At 37.8% G+C, this 20,012-nt stretch overlaps 6 protein-coding genes across 11 annotated transcripts; 4 read left to right on the forward strand and 2 right to left on the reverse strand.

Moving 5' to 3' along the window:
• Positions 1-11: 11 nt before the first annotated feature.
• Positions 12-3,129, forward strand: LOC106431111 (UBP1-associated protein 2B). Of its 4 annotated transcripts, none has more exons than XR_001286124.3 (3): positions 12-1,443; positions 2,190-2,248; positions 2,892-3,129. XR_001286124.3 is itself a non-coding variant. In XM_048778672.1 (2 exons), the coding sequence occupies exon 1, from the start codon at positions 107-109 to the stop codon at positions 1,427-1,429; it is 1,323 nt and encodes a 440-aa protein (XP_048634629.1). In that variant the 5' UTR covers positions 12-106; the 3' UTR covers positions 1,430-1,443; positions 2,190-2,401. The 4 variants fall into 4 exon arrangements, 2 of the variants coding, with proteins under 2 accessions (XP_048634629.1, XP_013727376.2); XR_001286125.3 differs by having other exon boundaries at positions 2,914-3,129; XM_048778672.1 differs by lacking the exon at positions 2,892-3,129 and having other exon boundaries at positions 2,190-2,401.
• A 722-nt stretch (positions 3,130-3,851) lies between these two features.
• LOC106431112 (ABSCISIC ACID-INSENSITIVE 5-like protein 3) lies at positions 3,852-4,940 on the forward strand. Its single transcript, XM_013871923.3, has 2 exons — positions 3,852-4,601; positions 4,701-4,940. Exons 1-2 carry the CDS (start codon positions 3,852-3,854, stop codon positions 4,779-4,781), a joined length of 831 nt encoding a protein of 276 aa, XP_013727377.1. The 3' UTR covers positions 4,782-4,940.
• LOC106431113 lies at positions 4,876-6,159 on the reverse strand. Its single transcript, XM_048778673.1, has 3 exons — positions 5,698-6,159; positions 5,480-5,627; positions 4,876-5,256 (listed from the first exon to the last, which is right to left on the reverse strand). The coding sequence occupies exons 1-3, from the start codon at positions 6,085-6,087 to the stop codon at positions 5,009-5,011; spliced, it is 786 nt and encodes a 261-aa protein (XP_048634630.1). The 5' UTR covers positions 6,088-6,159; the 3' UTR covers positions 4,876-5,008.
• Positions 6,160-7,603: 1,444 nt separating this feature from the next.
• LOC106431082 (transcription factor bHLH106) lies at positions 7,604-9,298 on the forward strand. The gene is made up of 2 exons (XM_013871890.3): positions 7,604-7,975; positions 8,588-9,298. Exons 1-2 carry the CDS (start codon positions 7,682-7,684, stop codon positions 9,056-9,058), a joined length of 765 nt encoding a protein of 254 aa, XP_013727344.1. The 5' UTR covers positions 7,604-7,681; the 3' UTR covers positions 9,059-9,298.
• Positions 9,299-12,421: 3,123 nt separating this feature from the next.
• LOC106431130 (CDPK-related kinase 1-like) lies at positions 12,422-15,462 on the forward strand. 3 transcript variants are annotated; one of them, XM_048778674.1, is made up of 11 exons: positions 12,422-12,965; positions 13,034-13,164; positions 13,250-13,291; positions 13,371-13,479; positions 13,941-14,019; positions 14,098-14,394; positions 14,469-14,581; positions 14,662-14,769; positions 14,856-14,925; positions 14,999-15,041; positions 15,148-15,462. In XM_048778674.1, exons 1-10 carry the CDS (start codon positions 12,717-12,719, stop codon positions 15,031-15,033), a joined length of 1,233 nt encoding a protein of 410 aa, XP_048634631.1. In that variant the 5' UTR covers positions 12,422-12,716; the 3' UTR covers positions 15,034-15,041; positions 15,148-15,462. The 3 variants fall into 3 exon arrangements, with proteins under 3 accessions (XP_048634631.1, XP_048634632.1, XP_013727397.2); XM_048778675.1 differs by having other exon boundaries at positions 12,423-12,965; positions 13,034-13,168; positions 14,856-14,918; XM_013871943.3 differs by having other exon boundaries at positions 12,426-12,965; positions 14,856-14,918.
• On the reverse strand, positions 15,393-18,416 carry LOC106431129 (amino acid transporter AVT1A). The gene is made up of 10 exons (XM_013871942.3): positions 17,989-18,416; positions 17,652-17,914; positions 17,131-17,345; positions 17,024-17,047; positions 16,771-16,951; positions 16,473-16,692; positions 16,226-16,361; positions 15,981-16,146; positions 15,783-15,889; positions 15,393-15,664 (listed from the first exon to the last, which is right to left on the reverse strand). Exons 1-10 carry the CDS (start codon positions 18,186-18,188, stop codon positions 15,572-15,574), a joined length of 1,605 nt encoding a protein of 534 aa, XP_013727396.1. The 5' UTR covers positions 18,189-18,416; the 3' UTR covers positions 15,393-15,571.
• Between the last annotated feature and the right edge of the window lie 1,596 nt (positions 18,417-20,012).

Genomic DNA, 20,012 nt, shown 5'->3' on the forward strand with positions numbered 1-20,012 from the left:
CTTCTCTCTCAGAAGACAAATGATACTTCAAATTCAATTTGGGGGAAGAAACTCGAATTTGTAAACCCTAGAAGAGTCCTCGAAACTCAATTCAATCAATTTCGCCATGGCTGATAAGAAGAGAAAGCTCGAACCTCAATCCAACGACGCCTCAGAGCCGCCGCAGAAGCAGCAGCAGCTCGAAAACGGCGACGAAGACATCATCATCACCACAGAGATCCACGAAAACGAAAACGAGAATCAACGCCCCGATGAGGACGACGAAGAGCCAATCGAAGATCTCCTGGAACCGTTCTCCAAGGAACAGCTCTCGATTCTCCTCAAGGAAGCTGCTCAGAAGCACCCCGACGTCGCCGATCGGATCCGGATCGCGGCGGACGAGGATCCGGTTCACCGCAAGATCTTCGTCCACGGGTTCGGATGGGACACGAAGGCCGACGCGCTCATCAAAGCTTTCAAGCAGTACGGAGAGATCGAGGACTGCAAATGCGTCGTCGATAAGGGCACGGGACAGTCCAAAGGTTACGGCTTTATTCTCTTCAAGTCGCGTTCGGGCGCTCGCAGCGCTCTCAAGCAGCCTCAGAAGAAGATTGGGACTCGTATGGCTGCGTGTCAGTTAGCTTCCATGGGACCTGTCCAGGGAGGGAACTCTGCGGCGGCGGCGGCGGCGGGGGCGACGTCTCAGCATTTTAACCCTGAGCATGTGCAGAGGAAGATCTATGTTAGTAACGTTAGTGCTGATATTGATCCGGAGAGGTTGTTGGAGTTTTTCTCTAGGTTTGGGGAGGTTGAGGAAGGTCCCTTGGGGCTTGATAAAGCTACTGGGAGACCTAAAGGTTTCACTTTGTTTGTTTATAAGACTGCGGAGAGTGCTAAGAAGGCGTTGGAGGAGCCGCATAAGAGCTTTGAAGGCCATGTGTTGCATTGCCATAAGGCGAACGATGGGCCTAAGCCTGTTAAGCAGCAGCATCAGCATCAACAGCAGCATCGCCATAGCTCTTATGATCAAAGTTCGCGTTATCGAAGGGATGATAACGCTGGTTATGGTGCAACTGGAGGCCATGGGCATTACTTAGCTGGTAACAACCAAGCTGCGGCACTAAACCCAGCCATTGGCCAGGCCATCACAGCTTTGTTGGCGTCTCAAGGTGCTGGAGTGGGTATGAACCAAGCATTTGGACAGGCTTTGTTGGGGACATTGGGGGCGCCTAGCCCAGGAACTGGAGGTGGAATGCCAAGTGGCTATGGTGGTCAAGCGAATATCACACCAGGGGTGTTTCCTGGGTACGGTTACGAAGCCAGTTTTCAGGGAGGTTATCAGACTCAGCTTCCTGGTCAGGGAGGTTATCAGACTCAGCAACCTGGTCAGGGTAGTGCTGGAAGAGGGCAGCATGGTTTAGGGTATGGTGGTCAGTACATGGGTCAATAGATGCAACCACTCAGGTATAAATACATCTGCAGCTTCTTTTTGATGTTCTGTGTCTGTCTATACCTGAATTTGTCTCGTTTCAATTTTGTTTTGAAGCTTGTATATCGAAAGACTTGGTTTTTTGTCAATGTTTTTAATTAACTTAACTCTCAGCTCATGTTTTTCAGTTAATCTTTTTGCAATTTTGGTGTCACAGAGTTATAAATTTGTTGTTGTTCTCGGTTTTGCACCAGTTTTTATTGTGAAACTCTTTTGTCTTATTTTCTCAATTCGTTGTGCAGATAGTCCTAAACAGTGTTTTTAATATTGGCCTGGTGAATCTTCTGAAGTTATTAAGGAGCTGATGCAAATGGGAGTTGTTTAGTTTTGGGATGAAATGTTACTCTTTACGTTTCTACAAAGGCCATGACTCTCTTCAAACCTTTCAAGAAGTTTTAGTTTTACCAACTTTTTAAAGATATTCCAAATAAGCTACTCTGTTCAACAACTTTGGTCGTTGTTTTATCTATGTGTGAACGATTTCATTTGTAAAAGTTATACAGTGTTTATCTTTACGCTCGGTTTGGATTCGTATTTTTCTTTTATTCGTTTTATCAGACTCTAGTTTTTATTGTTTCTCTCTATGTTTCCCGGTTTTGTTCTTTGGTTCTCCCGTGAACTTAATATTTTGGGCATACTATGTTGCTGAAAAATGAATGTATATTGCGTATTATCTTGTTTTCGGCATTTGATATTTGCTTAAATCTTACCCCTCTCGCAGGTATTTTTTTGACTGAAGGCTGAACGGTTCATCATAGAATGTCCTACAAAATCTTACAGGTTAAACTTTTACTAATCCCAATTCGCTGAACAGAAAAAAATGGTGAAGCGAAAGTGTTCTCTTGTTTAGCTCTATGTTTAAAGCTTGAACAAGTCTTGCTGTGCATCCTTCAAACTTTGGGATTGTTATAAAATTAGCGTTTATTTGATGTCCTTAGCTTTTCTCTTTGCTTGAAAAGCATATATTTTGAATCGGTGACAACAGTATGAAAGTAGGAATTTGCAGCCTCTTACTGTTATTCTGTTGCATTATATGAGCTCTGGAATGTCTTTTCAATTTCAAGATAAGTATAGCTATTGTTTGATAGAGAATATGCATTCGAAATGTGTCTTTTCTTTTCTCCGCAATGCTTCCAGACTTTGAACTAATGGGTTGTGCATTTAAAATGTGGAATCAAGTGATAATCAATGGATAGTTTCGCCCTCTCTCTTGTTGTCCTTTAGACCACCACTTGGTTAAAATTGCATCTAACTTGTCAAAGCTTATTGAACACTTGATTCTTAAGAGAAAGGATAGAGTCTCTCTGTGTGTGTATGTGTTGTTCTTCTCTCTGTGACTATGTTCTCATCGAGTTCACCAAAAGGAGTAGACTCTTGATTGTCCTAATCTTTGTTACACTAATGTGTAATGTTGTTTGATAAGAATGAATGCATTTGGGATCTAGTCATAAATAAAGAAGTGAAAGATAAGAAGAGAAGCAGAAACACGTGGGGGAACATCCCAAAGAGGAAGCACACGCGGATCTTCATGCAAACCCCGATTCTCTTCACCAACCCATGTGGTCCCTTCCTCCCTTTGTCCCCTTCTTTCTCCGTTTACTCTTTTTACTATGCAAAACGAATCTTTTTCCATCAAATAAAAAGGTTACTTTAAATTTCTAGATTTTATACTTCATTGATAATCTAGAAAAGAAGTGCATTTTGGTGTGAAACTTTTGAATGAGAATGACAAAAGTCTCGAATATGAAGTAAAGTGATTATATAATAAGTAGACAAACTTTGAATTTTTGTTGGATGAAACCAATGTACAAGGTTTATTATTCCAAGGGAATAAACTTGATATCACGTTTCCCTTATTGCTTATTCTTTTTTTTTTCCGGTATAATCTGGAAAAGTTTTATTAAGGCACAGTTTCAACTTCTAGTGTAACGGTTTCTTTCTTTCATAAAGGCTCTTCTTTTCTTTCTCTCTCTCTATCCATTCTCTCACGTGGGTAAATAAAGGAGAGAGAGAGAAGAGAAGAGAATGTATATTTTGGTTTTGTAATCTCTCCCTTCTGCACTGAACAAAGGTTTGCTTCAGACCCCAACACTTGTACACAGAGAATCCAAGTTCCTTACTTCTCTTCGTCTGCTTCTCTATCACCAGTTTGTTCCTTTCTTCACTATCTCTTGTCTCTGTTCTTTCCCTTCAAAGTTTGTGATTTCTAAGTATAGTTATCTTGAATGCTGCATGCAACCCCCTGTGATTCTCACAGTCTGTTCTGCTTATGCCTTTTGATTATTAGACATTCTCTGTAGTTAGGTGTTTAGATCGACCAGTGTTTCTAATTTGCATGTCAGATAAACATTGGTTTTGTTTCTCTCTTTTTGTAAGGTGATACATGGGTTCTCTTAGAGGAGACATGGAAGAGCCTATCCATCAGTCACTACCTAGAGGAAACTCTCTCTACAGCTTAAAGCTCCATGAGGTTCAAACCCACTTGGGAAGTTCCTCAAAACCGTTGGGAAGCATGAACCTCGATGAGCTTCTCAAGAGTGTCTTGTCTGCTGAAGCTAATCACCCACCAGAAGAAGGAACAGAGGACGGGATCACTCGTCAAGGAAGCTTGACTTTGCCTCGAGGTCTCAGCAGAAAGACAGTTAATGATGTCTGGAGAGACATTCAACATGACGAGAACGGATGCAGTAGTAATCCTAACAAGCAGCCTACACTCGGTGAAATCACACTCGAGGATTTGTTGATGAAAGCTGGTGTGGTGACTGAGACAATGACAGTCCCTCAAAACGTTGTCAACGTAGCTTCAAACGGCCAATGGGCTCAGTATCATCAGCCTCAGCAACAACTCCAAGGGTTTATGCCATATCCGGTCTGTGACATGCAAGAAATGGTGCCTCCAACGGCTCTGATGATGAGTGGATTATCTGAAACACAACAAGTGCATGGGAGGAAGAGAGTGGCTTCATCAGGAGGTGAGTTTGTGGAGAGGATTGTGGAGAGGAAGCAGAAGAGGATGATCAAGAACAGAGAATCTGCATCACGTTCACGAGCTAGGAAACAGGCTTATACTCAAGAATTGGAGATCAAGGTTTCAAGCTTAGAAGAAGAAAACCAAAAGCTTAGGAGGCTAATGGTAAGAGAGAGTCCCCATCTCTTCTTGTTACTATGTCGTAGTTTCTGTTTAATGGGTAACCATTTTAATTAAGTGGTTTCTTTTTGATTTTGATGGCAGGAGGTGGAGAAGATCCTTCCAAGTGAACCACCACCGGAACCTAAGTGGAAGCTCAGGCGAACAAGCTCTGCTTCTTTCTGATCTTACAAGACTCTTTCTGTCTGTCTTTCTTGTTCTTCTGTGTTGGTTCATATTAGAGAGAGATGCATCTTTGTTATTTGTATATTTTGTATACTTATATCGACTCAAAACAATGTCTTAATTACTATGATGATGCAGTGTCTAATCAGTTCTGTAATATCACTCTGCATCATGTTTTTTTTTTTTTTTTGTGGAATGCAAATCAGATCCTAATGAATCATTTCTCTTTAGAGACTCTCGTCCCCTGTAAACGCAAGAAGGTGCTTATTGGTTGCCTCTAGAGTTGGGAGTTTGACTCTTGTTGGCTCAGAGGAGGAGCTTGAAGGAGAGAAGAGTATAACACTTGTTTCAGACATTCCGTTGTTGAAATCAACCACAGTCTCTAAGGTGTATATACTCTCTCCAGCCGCATAACCACCCAACAGTTGATAAGATCTATCTGATTGGTCCATTGTCAAACACATATCTTCTGAACCTATAACATCATCAACCAACCAATCAATTTTTTTTTTTTTCTTGAATTGTCAATGTATGTATACATTAACTGAAAAAATGTTTCAAAAGTTGGTCTACTGGTTAAAACGTTTTGTTAACTAGTAAATGTCTATGGATTCTACTAGAATTATTTTAACATGTACGGATCTACGGGTCCAGAACCTCTTAGTCATTCGTTAAAAGAAAGAAACCTTAAAACTTACAAGCAGCGAGTTCGAGCTGAGTTTGATAAACGAATTCAAGAACAGCAGAGACATCTCGCTCGAATTCTTGAAACGGACCGTCTTCAAAGTTCATCTTCCTTAGCTTACATACTCCTTCTCCCAACTCCATCATCGCTCCTTTATGGTTCTACAAAACATTCATTTCATTACACAATCAAAATGTGGATGAAAGAGAGAGAGAGACTTGGAGACTTTACGTTGTTAAAGAGATGGTGGAATCCAACGGCACACTGAAGTATCCCATGGAACAGCGTCCGAGCTGGCTCCTCAGCTCGAATCCAGAGTGCTTCCAGCGCGTCGTGGCTTTTGTAATAGTCTCTCTTGTTGAAGAGAGAGACAGCTTCCTCAAAGCTCCAGTCCTCTTCCTCCTTCTCGTCTTCTTCTTCATCTTCTTCAAAGTTGTCGTTGTATCTGACGATGGACCGTCGACTGAAACTGACGCGTAATGAAGAGAGTCTTGTGGAGGTGAGAATAGTTGAAGCAGTAGTAATAGAGAGTGGAGATGAGGGAAGCGAAGAGATGAATGAAGAAGATGGGAGAAGCGTACAAGAAGAAGGAAGATGGATATGTGTAGGAGATGCAGCCATGAATGTTCTACTCAAAGTCAAAGGTGGAGCACGAGGAGACTATACTGCATGGTTCTGGTTGATCCCCTGCTTCCGCCATGTTTGTGGTCACCGTTTACTAACAGTTTAAACATTGGGCTATATTTGGGCTTTTATAAATCCTATAAGGCCCATTATTTATGGCGTAGCAATTTTTTTGTGATTTACCTTCTTCTTTGTTGCACAGTCTGAACTCTTGCTTACCATTAAATTAATACACTAGTAGGGGTGGGCACTTTACCCGAAATCCGAAGTGGCACCCGAACCCGATCCGAAAAACCCGAACCGAAATCCGAACCGAAGTAGCAAAATATCCGAACGGGTATTAAATTAGGAGAGATTGGATATCCGAACCCGAACGGGTAATATCCGAACCCGAATGGATATCCGAAGATAACCGAACATATGTATAATTAACCTTATATTTTTAATTTACATCTTTCATTTTATATAAAATATTTATATTGATACTACACATACTTTAAATTCATATGATATACATACAATTACGTAGAAGATGATTTGCTATGCACTTAAAATACATGTCAAACTTTTTATTTCAATAATTAACAAAAAGTTACATCCAAAATTTAAAAACAATAACCAAATTAATGTCTTTTTAGTTTGAAAATGTTATGTCCAAATCTATTAACCATTCAATCTATTAAAAATACAAAAAATAGTTAAGTGAAAGTTATATATTTAAATACAAGAAATTTGAAAAATGAAAATTTTAATATTTTTTTTCAAAATCTAAATATCCGAACCCGATCCGAAATAACCGAAACCGAACTAAAAATACCCGAACCCGACCCGAAGTACAGAAATACCCGAACGGGTTCTACACCTCTATACCGAAATACCCGACCCGAACCCGAACGGGTACCCGAACGCCCACCCTAAACACTAGTATCACCATAACTGAAACTCAAAGATATTGTAAAATCTAAACCATTCTCATTGCAAAATCTTGATCAGATCTTTAGGAATAAAATTAATACAAAAAGAGAGAAAAACTGTATCTCAAGAGTTGGTAAGATACTCGATAAATACTTTTATGAAACATATTTTTTGTTGAGTAGTTTTCATTTGATTTTAAAACTAAATTTTTATAACAAACATCAAATAGAAATAGCATTCATCAATAAATTAAAAAAACATATAGCATTCATCTCTTTGAGAGGAATGTATCAGAATGAAATTCACTTCTATTTTTAGAATTTTTTTTGAGAAAATGTAGAGGTGAGTTGAAGATCTTTGCCACCTCTAATACCAAAAAAATCAATGAACTATACAGTTATGATACATGGTGACCTAATTAAGTACACTTGACAAATATTCCAAACTCTATATCAACCTTTTCCCCACCAATATGTATTTTTTCCAAAAAAGTAATTTTGTTTTTGTAAAACACTATTTAAATATCAACGTCATATTAATAAAATATTAATCTACAGTGCCCATCTACTCTCTCATTTTACGTATATATAATCCATCTTTTAGGACAGAACCCACCGAAAGCTCCACAAACTCCATTAAAAACAAAACAAGGCGGCGCAAAAGAAGAAGCAAGAAGATGCAACCAGAGACCTCAGATCAGATGTTGTACTCTTTCCTTACCGGAAACGAAATCTCCGGGGGAGGATTCTCCGTTTCTGGGGACTACATGTCAACTATGCAGAGCTTATGTGGGTCGTCTTCGTCGACGTCATCTTATTATCCACTAGCGATCTCAGGCATCGGAGAAACGGTTGCTCAAGATAGAGCTCTTGCTGCTTTGAGGAATCACAAAGAAGCTGAGCGAAGAAGAAGAGAGAGGATTAATTCTCATCTCAACAAGCTCCGTAACGTGCTCTCTTGTAACTCCAAGGTAATCTGAATTTTAATTCTTATTCATATACTTTTATATGGCTTATATGTATATAAATCCATACACATACATAAATACGAGCGTATATCTTATCAATAAAAAAAATTAATGGGTGTTAGGGTTTTGCATCTTCAATATTACATTTTTAGAAAATTCTTATGTTCCATTCGATTTGGTGTATGTAAGCTCATGAATACTATATATTTTCATGATATCTTCTTATAATTTTTTTAGTTTCAGTTGAATCTTTTTAATTTGTGTATTTCCTACAAACACACACATATATTAACAAATATGATACATCGTTGTCATTCTATGTAACTCCACAAAGATCGATGTTTTTGAATGAATTAGTGTTTTTGAATATTCAAAACTTGGGAGTAGTGAAAAGATATATAAGACGAGGAAGAAATCCTAAAGCTTTATTGCTTTTTTTTTGAAATCTCGTTGGGATGATAGTATATCACTTTTTGGGAAAGTTGTCAAGCTTTTTCAGTTTATTTGATATGATATGATATATGATATGAACAACTTCTTGATCCAAAACTCAAAAAAAATGTTCTTTTCTATATATCTAAAATATTCATTTGTAATTTCACGTTTTTATTTCAGACTGATAAAGCCACACTGCTGGCCAAAGTGGTTCAACGAGTCAAAGAACTTAAACAACAAACCCTAGAGATCACTGACTCCGACCAAACTCTTCTACCCTCAGAGACTGACGAGATTAGCGTTCTACACTATGGAGACTACTCAAACGACGGTCACATAATCTTCAAAGCATCTTTATGTTGTGACGACAGATCAGATCTCTTGCCTGACATCATGGAGATTCTTAAGTCTCTTCACATGAAGACTCTTCGAGCTGAGATCTCAACTCTTGGTGGTCGAACAAGAAGTGTTCTCGTCGTAGCTGCCGACAAAGAGATGCACGGCGTCGAGTCTGTGCATTTCTTACAGAACGCTCTCAAGTCGCTGCTCGAGCGGTCAAGCAAGTCTTTGATGGAACGTAGTTCTGGTGGTAGTGGTGGAGGAGAACGGTCAAAACGTCGTCGTGCGCTGGATCACATCATAATGGTGTGAGATGATGAGAGTACACTAAAAAAGTCTTTACTTGATTTTACATATAGGGTATGATCATAATTAACTTGGTTATAATTACCAAAGCCTTTTTTATTTTTCCTACTTTATAAATGTTCTATGGTTTTAGTTATAAGTCGTGGGAGTGTAAGCAAATGTTGTAAGTAGGTTTGGTGTGTTCTTTTTCATTTCTTTTTCAAGAAAAAGAAAAAGATAATATATATAAAGAATATTTTCATGCTATTTTTCCATTTATTATTTTGTTTGAGTTGTTGGTGTGAGGACTACTAGGGTTTTGAGATATGTGAGAATATTTGTCGACGTAGGAGAATCTAAGTAACAGGTGTGATTGGTGAGTCCAAAAGAAACTAGACTTTGATATATTACACTATCTATATGTGAATATGTATATAAGTACATGGTGAATAGAAGTCTATGTTTGTATGCTGTGAGTTTCGAAGACCCTTATGTCACCTTTGTCCCCAAATGAATCCAGTCTCCCCTCCCTTTCTTTGTTCATGTCTTTCTAAATGTGTACATTTGACCACATTTTTCAGTCCGAAGAATATAAACAGGGCCTGATTTTCTTTCGTATTTATATTTAATAAATTATATAACGCAACTTATTTTATGCATGTGATTGTGACGAACTACTTTACTGATAGTTAGTTGAGATTTAGCGAATATTTAGTCTACGAGTTTATAAAGTAATAGGGGATAACATACACACACATGTATAGATGTGCTTAAGCATTTCCCCATTGGCACTAGACTTCGTCTCGACTCCTCTAGAAATATATAAAATATGGGCTATACAAAAAAATGTTACGTATTCAAATCGTATAAGCCTTCCTAATAGCATTCTATATTTAAGTGCGTATTTATACAAGCAAATATGTATAAATACGTGTGGGAATATATATATATATATATGTTATGATTACCATAAAAAGAAATATATATGTTATCTTCCATAACGTGAACATTTTTTTACATAACACGAGCATTTGTATTGCCCCCATAAAATGTTATTTTAATACATTTCTGAACATCTGTTTAGCTGGGGATGAATAACCTAAATGGCATATTCACACACTGATTCTTTGTAGAAATATAGTGGCCTAGTGGTTGAACAATTCCAGTGTAAGAAACTATACGTTTTTGTTGTTTCAAAAATAGGACATATGGTGATGGTTTAACCAACTCGATATTCAAACTAATTAGTGGAAACCAATTTATGGTGTTCTAACGGTTAAATGATTCATTTTAAAATTATAGAAAATAAGCATTCCAATATGTCTCTTCATTTTAACCACGGTTGGTTATTATGTGTGTTTTAAATGACAAGAATATATAAATGCTCACAAGTTTGGAGATTATTTTCGTTTTAGATCTCCTAATAGTAACTAGACCCTCCTAAATGGTAATAAAATGTAATATGGAGAAAGAAGGGTGACAATGTGGGATTAAAGGAAGGGAGGCGTGAGAAAAGGTCACTGACAAAAGGAAGGAAAATTGATGGGCCATTGGCTCTATGAGACAAAAAGGACCGACTCTTCTCATCACTCTCCCTTTTATAATTGTTTCTCTAATCTTTTTGGAGAATTTGAGAAACGAATAAAATATTGAAGAAAACTAAGAGAAGAAGAAGAATAAAAGGTGGAGAAAGTTTGTCCATGGAGCGTGATAGTTTTGGGGCAGCTGGTGTCCCCTCTATACTCAACCTCTCGACCAAAAAGTATGATTTTATAGAAACCTTTATAGCTTTGGCACTATTTTATTATAATTAAAGTTATATTTGTATTCAACTCAATACAATATAAGAAAATGAACCTTCAAGTTTTAAAAATTCCTTTTGAAGTTTATGGGTATTGTGACAAGAGGCAATCATTAACCTCACACGTTAGTGTCTCATTGTGTGAACATGTGCATCCCCCTTACTTATCTTACCACACAATTTTGACCATCCTATTTCCTTTTTGAATGTAGCGAATATTTCTTTTGTGTTTTTTTACTTCTATTTTATTTACATGTCACAAAGAAGCTAATATGAGTGATATGTCAAATGTGTTTTTGTTTTTTTATGTGTTCTTGTTGTCTTCGGTCAAATGTTCTTGTTTAGCAACACTGACAATATTGTGGGAACCTTTTCACTTACTTCGGGGTTTACCGGAAATTTTGAATCCCTAAAATACGGAAGTAGTAACCTCATCAGCATAGTATTGTATCCGTTTTAACATTTAAACTAGTTTTCTGTTGGCACATAATGTTTCAAACAGCCTATACAAAAGATGAGCTTGAGCTTTGAATTATTTAAAATTGTAGCATGTCAGAACATACAATCAAGTTTTTTTTAGTGTGTGCTAAACATACATAATCATGTCAACACCTTTTTATCATTGATCTAAAGCTTTTCTTCTTATACAATTAAGTTAATTTAATTTAATAGTCCCAATCATATAAGACTACTATGAACATAAGCAAAATATCAAAATATTATTAAATGGTAGATATTTTAAAAGGAAAACAAACATTGGTTAAATTAGTGTCTATGAAAGATCACAATGGTTAACAATATATTTATATTATACCCGCATATTAAACTCGTTTATGTATGCCTGATTATTCTATCAAGAGATACACTACGTTTTAATTTTTTTGTTCTTTTTGAACATTATACTATGTTTTATATGTTTCTCCAAAACTTTTGATAATAAATATATGCAACAGTCATTTTAATATAGTTTTAGGGCTTAGTCCGAGGCTTTACTACTTATAAAACTCAACTCTTGAGACAATCACTAGTCAACAACACATATCTCAGTTTTCTGTGGTATGGATCAGTTTTTATTTTCTTCCATTGCTCGAATAAATGAAATGATCAAATTGATCTTTTACAATACCATTAAACTCTTCAATGGATTGATATAATAAAAACAAACAGACAAAAAGAATAGAGGACTTAAGCCCATCTAAAGAAACTTGGACCCCCTTCATAGGGGTTTTCAGGGAAAGGCCCAAATTATAGATTTGAGTAGAGCAGTCCATAGTGACAGTGACTCCGACACGACAACTCTTGTCACACTTCAGTTACAAACAAGACCACCTCTCTTACTCTAACCAAGCCTATATGCCGTACGTCCAAAGGCACCAACTCTTTGTAGAAGCTGGACCAAAACTTAGTAAGAACATAGTTTTTTTTTTTTGTAATAACTATTACTGAACTTTTTACCGAAACTGAATGAATAAATATTTTTATATTATTTGAAAATCAGTGAAAAAATACATTAATAGTATTTTGCCATCTTGGTATTGTCCAGTGTACATGTTTACTGAATTATTGACTTCGCTCTTCTCTTGCTTTTTTTTTTCTTTCTTTAACACTTTGCTTTTGCTTCATGTACTGTCTTTACTTGACTTTTCCTTGTGTTTGGTACGAAACTCAGCTTCTCTCCTTCTTCTTCCCCAATCTTTGCGTGTGGTCTATCTTCCTCTAATCTCTTCGTCTAAATTCTCACTCTATTAGCATGATGATTGTCAAAAGATCGTCAGATTATACCACATGATCATGCTCTTCCTGAGAACTAACTGATCAATCAAAGCTTGTTTTGTGGTGTGAACCAAACCTCTTTAGTCTTGTTCACTTCTCAGTTTTAAACTCATGGGGATCTGTAATGGTAAACCCATCCAGCGATCAAAAGAGAGCCGCAGCCAAGTTTCCGCAGAAACCGATGAAACCAGCGAGGTGGGTCTGAACAAGAGCTTCGGGTTCTCGAGACACTTCTCCACACACTACGAGATAGATGGCCAGGTAGGTCGTGGAGACTTGGGGTACACTTGCTCTGCCAAGGGTAAAAAAGGCAGCCTGAAGGGTCAAGAAGTTGCTGTTAAAGTCATTCATAAAGCCAAGGTTTGCTTATTTTATCTCCTTGAGCTACTCGTTGACTCGTTGGACTCATTGCTTAGTGTTTTTTTCAGTTGACGAATGCACTTATGGTCGAGGATGTTAGTAGAGAAGTTAAGATAATGAGGGCTTTGACTGGTCACAAGAACTTAGTCCAGTTCTATGACGCGTTTGAAGATGATGAAAACGTTTATATTGTCATGGAGCAAGTATATATATATATACATCATTTCTCTTATCTCATTTGTTCATCTTTTAATAATAATTTAATCTCTTGTTTTTTTATTCAGATTATGTAAAGGTGGTAATCTCTTTGAGAAAATAATTGAAAGGTACTAAATTTTAATGCTCGTTGTCTGTACTTAATTGTGTTTTGATGTAACTGACTTTGTTGAGCTTGTATCTCATTAGGGGTTGCAAATACGCAGAAGATGATGCTAAACATGTAATGGTTCAGATTCTTAGTGTTGTAGCTTACTGTCATCTACAAGGTGTGGTTCACCGTGACCTCAAACCAGAGGTACTTTATATAACCCATGATAATGTTTTAGTATCAAGTTTCCATCACATTATCACTAGTTTTTAGGTATGTGGGTTCGGTTAGTTCGGGTGATTAGTTTGGTTAGACCTAAATTTTGCCAAATTATAACCTGATATAAAGTTTGATTCGGTTCTTGGTTAGTTTGACTTTTGAAAATTCTATCGAACCTAACCCAGTTTTTTTTAATTTTCGGTTACATTTTGCTTTAATTTTGTTAAAATTTCGGATACCTTTGTTTAAATTTGGTTAGTTCAGTTATTTTAGTTAGTTCGGTTTGGGTTTTTGCTATGATTTGGTCTAGCCGAATCGAAAACCGATTTTTTTAAACCTACCGAATCGAACTGAATTCCTAACCGGAATGCAACAATAAACTGTTTTTGTTAACGCACAAAATGACTTCCACTTATGTTTCTTTCTATTTGTTTGTTTTCCTTCCACAGCACTTCCTGTTCAGTACTAAGGACGAGACTTCTCCTCTAAAAGCAGTTGGCGTTGGTTTCTCTGCTTATGTCAAGCCAGGTCAGAGATGTGTGAATAATAATGACCCTATCAAACCCATCTCAATGTTATGTTTGACTATGTTTTGAAACTCTGCAGACGAGAGGTTGAATGATATTGTAGGGAGTTCTTTACACGTAGCTCCTGAAGTCTTGCACCGTGCATACGGTACAGAGTCTGACATGTGGATGGTTGGAGTGATGACTTACGTTCTTCTTTCTGGCAGTAGACCCTTTTGGGCCCCTACTGAGTACGAACTCTTTCGCGCTGTTCTTAAGACAGAACCTAGTTTTGAAGAAGCTCCTTGGCCTTCACTGTCACCTGATGTTGTAGATTTTGTGAAAAGATTGCTACACAAAGACTACCGTAAGAGATTAACTGCGGCTCAGGCTTTGTGTAAGTTTATAGCACCAGATTACTTACATTATGAACATGTTACATGTGACGAATCGATTATTTTTGTTCCTCAGGTCATCCATGGCTAGTTGGCTCTCATGAAGTGAAGATACCATGTGATATGATCATATACAAGCTTGTGAAAGTGTACGTAATGTCAACTTCACTGAGAAAGTCAGCTTTAGCGGTGAGTTGGATTCTAAGAAGCTTTAAGTATTCTACTTGAGATGTTGAGTTAATGGATCTTTTTCTTTCTCATGGTTACAGGCTCTTGCCAAGACATTAACTATACAGCAGCTAGCTCATCTGAGGGAGCAGTTTACATTGTTGGAGCCAAGCAAGGATGGATATATCTCCATGCAGAATTTCAAAACAGTGAGTTCCATCTACCTCTTCTCTTTTCATTAATGGTTTAATTTATTTGATTCTTGATTTTCTTTGTTTTTTCATATTAATCTCAGGCAATCTTAAAGAGCTCAACTAATGCTATGAAGGATTCAGGAGTCTTAGATTATGTTCACATGGTAAGAAGTAAGAACCGAGGCTAAAGTTATATTATTGATTAATAAAACGTTCTAATCTCTTTTTTTTTGGGGGGATGCAGATAAGCTGTCTTCAATACAAGAAGCTAGACTTTGAAGAGTTCTGTGAGTTTTACACACTTTCTCTCTTATTCACATAGAGAGCGACTCGTGAAGAAGGAAACTTAAAACATACTGATTGTGAATGGATATGTGTTTATTTTAACTGCAGGAACTCAGACTCGGGTCATCATCAGTCCCTATGCATGCTGTACTTCAGGATTGGATAAGACAATCAGATGGAAAGCTTAGTTTCTTGGGTTTTGTCAGACTACTACACGGCGCGTCTTCTCAGACATTACAGAAAGCTTAGGAGGAGCTTTGTTATAGTTGTTAGAGCTATCTTAGGTGGCTCACGCTTTGCGTGTGTGTGTTTGTGCATAAGTATTAACTCTTTATTTTACAAGTATTGAGCAATACTAAACAGGAGAAAGATGGTCATTAAAAAAAAAGTTACAAAGAAATACAAAAACAAACCTTTCACTAATTTTATTACTTCAAAAGTCCAAATAAATCTTAATCAAGTTTTTTACTAGCATCAACATAAACATTAAACTCAAAGAAAAGGAGAGACACTATATGATGATCTTCTTCATCTAATAGTTCCTAATGATCTTTGCAACCGAAGAGTATGTCCCCAAGGCCCCACTCACCAACCCAATCACCACTATTGTTGAACTCAGAATCATCTGTATCACATAACACAACACAACAAACGTCAGAGTTAATCTAAGTGTCCATATACATAAACTAATTTCAAGAAAGTGTGAATAGTAGACAACAAAAATCTCAATATTGTATATACACCTGTGTTCTTGTAGCTTTGTTACCCATTATCCTTATGAAGCATAGAGCTGGCATTACTATAGCCACAAGTATACTGAGAAAAGATCCTATCAGAGCCATCACAAGACCTAACAGCCAATTTTTCACAAAAAATAATAATAATGAATATTGAGACCATTAAGCAGTAAACAGATACCTACATAAGCTTAACGTTCTTACCAAAAAATGGGATAAGGAAAGCAGAACAAACAGAAGAAGCAACAAGTGCTGTTCTTAGAAGAAGAAAGCACCATATGTTCTCTGAGATCCTTTCTGGTAATAGCTCTTCTATACTCCTTGCAAGTGGATTCATCAAGAGAGCATATTTTGTAAACGGACTCACAACCTTAAGACAAAACAGAACAAAGATGGAGTTTTAGTAATGAAATGGAACTTCAAAAGATGATGAAGATAAAAAAACTAACCGTTGTCCATTGAGCCACTTTGGAGAAAAACAAGCCTTTTGGCATGTTTAGTGTAATCTGAGACAAGGTTGCTTCACCAAACATGCAATAACCCATGATTGCAACTCCTCCATATAACAAAACACATAAAATAAACCTGCATTGTAGTAGCCACATGCACAACAACAACAAAAACCTCTCTGATTCAAGAACTGGATCAAAACATTCAAAAGCTTATATATAGAGTCGAGAGTCTATTTGGTATTACGTTGTGATCACTGCCTTGTTGAACTTGGTTTTGTCCGCCATGGACTGATATATATTTGGGAACACAGAGTGACCTGAATAGCAAAATCCATAGATACCAATAGCAAACGGTATCCCATTCCACTTCACAGCAGGACCAGTGTGATGAAACCCTATACCGCCCGTTGTACCGAGGAAGAAAGTGCTCACTGCTATTAAAACAGTTGCAATAACTCCACCAGCTGTGTAATCAAAGAAAGCTGACTCAAGATTCTTGACCAACCAATAATATAAATAAAACAAAAAGAAGTTGAGTGTACCTGATAGGTAGGAAATGATGCGAAGATCCTTCAACCAAACAGTTGGAAGAACAACTAGAGCAGTGAATATTCCAAATAAATGTTTGGAGTCAATGCGGATCCCAAGCCAATCGATGGATGTACCAGGGAAGAGACCAGTAAGGTTATCACCTTCCAAAATGATGAACTCAACACAATATGACTACAAAAAAAGATTCTAGTAAGTTCAGATTATTCATACAGAAACAAAAGCTTTTCAAGATACTTCACTTACATAAAGTTCTGTGTACAATATCACCTACAAGAAAAGACACAACACATTAAGATGTAAAGCTACAGAAACAACTGAAAAACTAAATGGAATCTAGGAAAGTGACTTACACAGATGAGAATTCGACCATACTTGCCAAAAGCTGCTTCTCCAATGTCAGGATAAGTGATAATGCCGGTTTTGGCCTCGAAACAATCTTTCATTAAAGTAGCAGTGTAACAACATATAACAGCAAATAATAGAAGAATCACCATACTTGCCCAACCAGCTTCTTTCACTGTGAAAGGTGTTGAGAGTAGTCCAACTCCAGCCATTACATTGATCGCTGTAACCAAAACAGAGTTCTTAAAACTAAAACCAAGGATCAGAAGTCAACCAGGACCGGTCTGAACTCTTATAAACTAATGAAGCATTGGCTTATGACCCCCTTTTTTTTTTTTAAATTATATAGATAGGCTCCCAAATTTGTAAAAATAAGAAAACGTATGTAAACTCTTACTAAACTATTCAGTGTTCTAAAAATAGATCTAGGCGAAATGATGTTTCAAACCGATTAAGCTTCCGCCTAAACAATAATCCTCTATAGCGCTCACCGCCTAGCGATTTATTGAACATTGAAATTATAGTTTACCATTGAAAATGGTTTGAGTGAAGCTGCAGCCATAGCCACCAATGGGCAACTCTTCAGCGAATGAACCTTTATGAGACCAAACTGATTGTGTAACTGAGGCTTTGTCGGATTCTTCGTTTCTCTCAGGGAGCAAAGGGGCTTTAGACTCAACGTCTAGATTACTTTTGCTCTGTCTGTAGAAACTCGGAGTGTAGAAACTCGGATTACTCAAGAGTGACCCGAAGATTGGTGATGCAGCAATGGTATAAGAATCAGTCGTTTCCCTGTAAAGAAACCAAGAAGAACCAGTCAGATCTTTATAAGATGATTCTAGTGTGAATAGATTCGAGAGCTGTACCTAAAGCTCTGAGGCCATTGAACCTGGGAGATGAAAGTATCATCGTTGTTGTTGTTGTCGTCGTCGCCAGGGAGATCTCCGAGGTCGCTTTGGTCAGTGTTGTCGCTGTCGTTCTCGTACTTACTGGTGTCTTCAAGATCTTCATCGTCTTCGAATGTAAACTCGATCTTCTTCTCCTTATCCTTGTTATTCACGTCCATTTTCTTTTCTGGGACAAACTCCAAGAAACACGAGTTCTACTTGATTAATTCTTGTTGTTTTTCACTTTTTTGTTATTACAGAGAGTTGGTTCGAGAAGTTTGCAGAGATAGAAGAGAGGTGGTAAGAGACGAATAGTAAACACTGAATTTTCTGACACAAACGTTTTTTTTTATTATTTCTTTTTGAGGCTTTTTGTGATATGATTGCTTGCTGTCTCTCTCTGTCTCTGTACGCGAGTTGCTGGCTAGTTATAACAGGCGGGGAATGGTGACGTGGCGACAGCGAGGAGATTAGTGAAAGAGATTAGAGTTGACAAGCAACGTTAATTTTAAGACTTTCTGATCGAATGACAAGTGTTGAGCTTAGATGGTTCTGTCTCTTTCGGATGGATCGCCGTCTGCATGTGTCTGTAAAAAATCGCGTTTTATCATAGAGATACTTTTTTTTTAAACGTAAATTCGTTTTTACAATCTTCCGTTTAAAATTTGGAAACAAATCGAGAGAGAGAGAGAAGTGAACCAGAGTTAAAGAAAAAAGGACGAAATTAGTGGGGGCGGTTTAAACTTCAGGAAGGCAACTTAGAGAGAAAAGAGAGAAAAGAGAGAACTCAGAGGAGTACGGCGGTCGGCCGGCGCGTGAGCGTCCGTGCCGCCGCCGGAACCTTTTTTCTTTTAGAAAAATGATAAGGTTCTTGCTTTCCTTTTAGTAGATCGAGTAATAATTCCGGGAGATGGAGGCTATCTCAGATCCGTCGCCGCCGGCCTTTTGTCTCCGTGGCGGGGAAGCTCCTTCAGTTCCGCCGTCATCGGCTCTGGTTTCCGGGGGGTGAAGGCTTCCAAAGCTTTGCGTCGCCGGCTTTAGGTCCCTAGTCTCTTAGGGTTTTGTTTTATTTCGGGTTTGTTCATGGTTCGGGTGTTTTGTGGGTTCGTCGGAGGAGGGAGAAGTTCTCAGGCGGAAAGGGTGTCGATGCATGTGTTATTTTATTGGAGGTCGGCGGTTATCGGTGGTGGATGAGATCTCGCCTCGGCGATTGACTCTCTCCAGTTTTAGAGACCCAAGATGGTTTGAGTAGAAGATGGGCGGAGCTTTTGAGGTCCGGCGTGGTCGGACGATCGGTTGTTTGGATCGCCGGCGGTAAAGAGAAACGGTGGTGACTCGGAGTCTTCGCAACACGTGTACCCCTCGACGGCGAGGATGGCAACACGTGGCCAAGTATCAGTAAGGCTGATATGTGAGGCGGCCGTTGTCTTTCGCGTTTAGTGTCTAGGGTTTTCCTCAAGTTGGGCCCGGAAGTTTTGGCCCAATTGAGAAATGTGTGTTACCCGTTTGATGTATCTGGGCTTTTGTATCTTATTTTCTTGTACTGGGCTTGGCCCGTTTTTAATTTTAAAAAACATTTCGATGGAAAAAAAAATTTGGAAACAAATCAGAATAGTATAATTGATGGGTGATAATTTTTGTCACGTTTGGTTTGGTTGTTATGTTAGTATATATTTTCTAGAAAATTCATAACGACTGGTTATAAATTTTTTAAATAAATAGTTTTGTATTCATGTTTTATGGTAAAAAGTTGGCACGGACATTTAAAGCTATATTCCACAAGGGTTGATGCAGGATTCTTATGCTTAGTACTTAAATCTACTCGTTGTTCTGAATCTTAATGTCCCAAAAGACTCCAAATTAAGATAAAACGAAAAGAAGATTTGAGTCATGACACGATGTCGACGAGAGAATGGGGTGTAATTGTAATCGTTGTCAGCGAAAATTTAGGAATATGTTATCTCTTTGTGGTGTGGCATGTGATTTTCTACAAGTGTCAATGC

Source organism: Brassica napus, chromosome A4 (genome assembly GCF_020379485.1).
Source record: "Brassica napus cultivar Da-Ae chromosome A4, Da-Ae, whole genome shotgun sequence".
Classification (NCBI taxonomy): Eukaryota; Viridiplantae; Streptophyta; class Magnoliopsida; order Brassicales; family Brassicaceae; genus Brassica; species Brassica napus.

Bases quoted from the DNA above. Each gene is read 5' to 3' on its own strand.
- LOC106431111 (XM_048778672.1), top strand. From the start codon at position 107: ATGGCTGATAAGAAGAGAAAGCTCGAACCTCAATCCAACGACGCCTCA.
- LOC106431112 (XM_013871923.3), top strand. From the start codon at position 3,852: ATGGGTTCTCTTAGAGGAGACATGGAAGAGCCTATCCATCAGTCACTA. The intron at 4,602-4,700 runs GTAAGAGAGAGT...TTTTGATGGCAG, and splicing joins AAAAGCTTAGGAGGCTAATG to GAGGTGGAGAAGATCCTTCC.
- LOC106431113 (XM_048778673.1), bottom strand. From the start codon at position 6,087: ATGGCTGCATCTCCTACACATATCCATCTTCCTTCTTCTTGTACGCTT. The intron at 5,628-5,697 runs GTAAAGTCTCCA...AATGTTTTGTAG, and splicing joins TCCACCATCTCTTTAACAAC to AACCATAAAGGAGCGATGAT. The intron at 5,257-5,479 runs GTAAGTTTTAAG...ATGATGTTATAG, and splicing joins TCAGCTCGAACTCGCTGCTT to GTTCAGAAGATATGTGTTTG.
- LOC106431082 (XM_013871890.3), top strand. From the start codon at position 7,682: ATGCAACCAGAGACCTCAGATCAGATGTTGTACTCTTTCCTTACCGGA. The intron at 7,976-8,587 runs GTAATCTGAATT...TTTTTATTTCAG, and splicing joins TGCTCTCTTGTAACTCCAAG to ACTGATAAAGCCACACTGCT.
- LOC106431130 (XM_013871943.3), top strand. From the start codon at position 12,717: ATGGGGATCTGTAATGGTAAACCCATCCAGCGATCAAAAGAGAGCCGC. The intron at 14,395-14,468 runs GTAAGTTTATAG...TTTGTTCCTCAG, and splicing joins AACTGCGGCTCAGGCTTTGT to GTCATCCATGGCTAGTTGGC. The intron at 14,919-14,998 runs GTAAGAAGTAAG...GGGGGGATGCAG, and splicing joins TCTTAGATTATGTTCACATG to ATAAGCTGTCTTCAATACAA.
- LOC106431129 (XM_013871942.3), bottom strand. From the start codon at position 18,188: ATGGACGTGAATAACAAGGATAAGGAGAAGAAGATCGAGTTTACATTC. The intron at 17,915-17,988 runs GTACAGCTCTCG...GTTTCTTTACAG, and splicing joins CAATGGCCTCAGAGCTTTAG to GGAAACGACTGATTCTTATA. The intron at 17,346-17,651 runs GTAAACTATAAT...TTTTGGTTACAG, and splicing joins CACTCAAACCATTTTCAATG to CGATCAATGTAATGGCTGGA.